Raw genomic sequence first — 2,952 nt, forward strand, 5'->3', positions numbered from 1 at the left:
CCGACGGTGGAGATTTGTTTAACCCTCCTTCTTAAAACAGACTAGAATAAGCCTGGTTTATCTGGTGTGTCTTCCTGTCTGTCCTCCTCTCTGTCCACCATGTAGTACCGATGTTTCTTTATGTGTTGGTACAGCGTGATGTATTTGGTGACCCTCCTTATCCTCGGCAGGATGAAGCTGTGAGTGAAGGTCTCTCTGCTCAGGGAGCTCCGCCCCTCTGCTGCCAGGACACTGTTAATGAACTGAAGACAGAAAGTGAAGCAGTTATGGTGCTCCTCATCGAACCTGAGGGACAGACAGGTGGACAGGAGAGAGAGTTAGAGACAGACAGGTGGACAGGAGAGAAAGAGAGACATAAACAATCAGGTGCACAGGGTCGAGGGAGAGAGAGAGAGAGAGAGAGAGAGAGAGAGGGGGACAAAGGAGAGACACTGTTAATGAACTGAAGACAGAAAGTGAAGCAGTTATGGTGCTCCTTATCAAACCTGAGAGACAGACAGGTGGATAGGGTAGAGAGAGAAAGACAGGGGTACTATGACAGTGTAGAGAGACAGACAGATAGGTGGACAAAGACGAGAGGGAGACAGACAGAGAGATAGACATGTGGAAAGACAGATAGATGGACAGGGGAGAAAAACTGTTAATGAACCAAAGACAGATAGTGAAGTATTTACGGTACTCCTCATCAAACCTGAGAGACCGACAGGTGGGGAGAGACAGACAGGGGAGAAAGTGAGAGAGACAGACAGACAGGTGGACAAGACATTAATGAACCAAAGACAGAAAGTGAAGCAGTTATGGTACCCTTTGTCGTACATGAGAGACTGAAAGGTGGAGAGAGAGACAGACAGGTGGACAGGGTAAAGGTGAGAGAGAGAGAGAGATGACAGATGGAGAGAGACAGTGAGAGACTGACAGGTGTACAGGGTCGATCGAGAGAGAGAGACAGGTGTGAGGTGTACCTGTGCCAGGCCGGGTCCCACATGGGCCCGTCAGAGAAGCGGTCCAGGTACTGGTCCCACTGAGCCAGCAGGTGGAACATGTCGGGTCGGACCAGAGGAATGCTGACGCAGCGCTCCCACCCAGTCTGGTCTCTACCAACTCCTCCATGAGTGTAGTTATACACAACTCCTACACACACACACACACACACACACACACACACACAAACACACACACACACACATTAACATGTTGACCTGATGGTGGCGCTACATGACGAGTCAGAGGATCAACAACGGTATTACAGTTCATCCTCAGGGGAACATGAACGATGAACCACATTAATCAGTCCATCCAACAGTAGTTGAGATAACTCAGTCTGGAGCACAGTGGTGGACTAACAGCGAGACAGACAGTTAGACAGACAGACATGTGGACAGACAGACAGACAGACATGACTGTAGCAGGAGAGTCTGACCTCTGACCCCTGAGTCTTACCTGAAGTGTTGGAGATACCAGTATGCAGATCTGATGTCCCATCAAACTCTCTGAGGAAACAACACATTACACACTGGTTATACTGGTCTCAACTGGTATTTACCTGTCTGTATCTACCTGTTGTCTGTGTGTATAACTGCGTGTATCTACCTTTTGTGTGTGTACCTGTTGTTTGTGTATACCTGTGTGTACTAACCTGCTCTGTGTGTATACCTGTGTATACTTACATGTTGTGTGTATGTGTACTTACATGTTGTGTGTACACCTGTGTGTACTTACCTGCTGTGATTGTCGTGTGCAGGTGCGACCAGCAGGCAGCTGGAGGTCTTGTGTGCGTTGCTGAGGGGGGAGGGGAGACTGACCGGTGCCTCCTGCAGTCTGCTCCCCCTCAGCTCCTCTCCACAGCTAGGACACTCCTCCGGCACCGAGAAACAGAAGATCTCCTTCTGACAGTGACTCAGTCGGATCACATTGAGATCCATCTCTTCAAATCCTCACCTCCTTCTTTTACTCCTCCAGTCCTCCTTTAACTCGTTAAGTCCTTTTTTTATCTCCTCACCTCCTCCTTTAACTCATTAAGTCCTTCTTTTACTAGTCGTTCTTTTTACTCCTCACTTCTTCCCTTTACTCCTCCAGTTTGTCTTTAACTCCTCCAGTCCTTCTTTATTTCTCCAGTCCTTCTTTCACTCCTCCAGTCCTCCTTTAACTCGTTAAGTCCTTCTTTAACTCCTCACCTCCTCTTTTCACTCCTCCAGTCTTCCTTATACTCATCAACTCTTCCTTTAACTCCTCACCTCCTTTTTTATCACCTCAACTCTTCTTTTTACTCCTCCAGTCCTCCTTTAACTCCTTCAATCCGTCTTTATCACCTCACCTCCTCTTTTTACTCCCCCACTCTTCCTTTTACTCCTCAGATCTTCTGTTCCTCCTTTCTTCACCTCTTCTCACTGTATATGTTGACATGTTTTCTTCTTCTCTGCTCCTCTTGTCTGTCAGTCGTCCGTTTCTTCTTCTTCCCTTCCTTCGTGTCACACCTGGTTGCTATATGGTTACAGCCTATCAGATGTCGTCACTGCCCGGACTCGTCCTATCAGGTTACAGGTGCTGTCATGTGACCCGGCTCACCTGTGTACCTGCTGCAGTCTGAACAGTTGACCTTCAGACTGGAAACTGTACGAACCAGAGTCACCTTCAAAATAAAAGCCTTAATGCAACTTTAACGGCCCTGCGATCTGATTGGTTTCAACAGACTGAATGTAGGTCAACAAGTTTTCCATCTCACCGGTGTGTGTATGTGTGTGTGTGTGTCTGTGTTTGCGTGTGTGTGTATGTGTGTGTGTGTGCGTGCGTGTATGTGTGTGAGTGTGTTCTGTATGCTCAGGTCTGTTGTAATCTGAAGACGTCTCCTGCTTGTTTTTTTAAGGCCTTGAATGGTCAAACTCACAATTCCCCAAAACATTTAAGAAAATTTGCTTTTAACCTGATTGAAAAAAGTTATAAAACCAAAACTTG

At 47.2% G+C, this 2,952-nt stretch overlaps 1 protein-coding gene across 2 annotated transcripts; it reads right to left on the reverse strand.

Annotated features, from left to right (window-relative positions):
• Positions 1-12: 12 nt before the first annotated feature.
• LOC116379297 (MKRN2 opposite strand protein) lies at positions 13-2,430 on the reverse strand. Of its 2 annotated transcripts, XM_031841238.1 has the most exons (4): positions 1,720-2,430; positions 1,441-1,490; positions 963-1,131; positions 13-285 (listed from the first exon to the last, which is right to left on the reverse strand). In XM_031841238.1, the coding sequence occupies exons 1-4, from the start codon at positions 1,920-1,922 to the stop codon at positions 42-44; spliced, it is 666 nt and encodes a 221-aa protein (XP_031697098.1). In that variant the 5' UTR covers positions 1,923-2,430; the 3' UTR covers positions 13-41. The 2 variants fall into 2 exon arrangements, with proteins under 2 accessions (XP_031697098.1, XP_031697097.1); XM_031841237.1 differs by lacking the exon at positions 13-285 and having other exon boundaries at positions 668-1,131.
• Positions 2,431-2,952: the final 522 nt, after the last annotated feature.

Source organism: Anarrhichthys ocellatus, unplaced genomic scaffold, assembly GCF_004355925.1.
Source record: "Anarrhichthys ocellatus isolate YVR2014 unplaced genomic scaffold, GSC_Weel_1.0 scaffold4064, whole genome shotgun sequence".
NCBI classification, from domain to species: domain Eukaryota; kingdom Metazoa; phylum Chordata; class Actinopteri; order Perciformes; family Anarhichadidae; genus Anarrhichthys; species Anarrhichthys ocellatus.

What these genes read in the sequence shown, in the direction of transcription:
- LOC116379297 (XM_031841237.1), bottom strand. Translation starts at nt 1,922, where the DNA reads ATGGATCTCAATGTGATCCGACTGAGTCACTGTCAGAAGGAGATCTTC. An exon ending in GCACACGACAATCACAGCAG is followed by an intron (nt 1,491 to 1,719) that starts GTAAGTACACAC and finishes TTGTTTCCTCAG; the next exon opens with AGAGTTTGATGGGACATCAG. An exon ending in TGGTATCTCCAACACTTCAG is followed by an intron (nt 1,132 to 1,440) that starts GTAAGACTCAGG and finishes GTGTGTGTGTAG; the next exon opens with GAGTTGTGTATAACTACACT.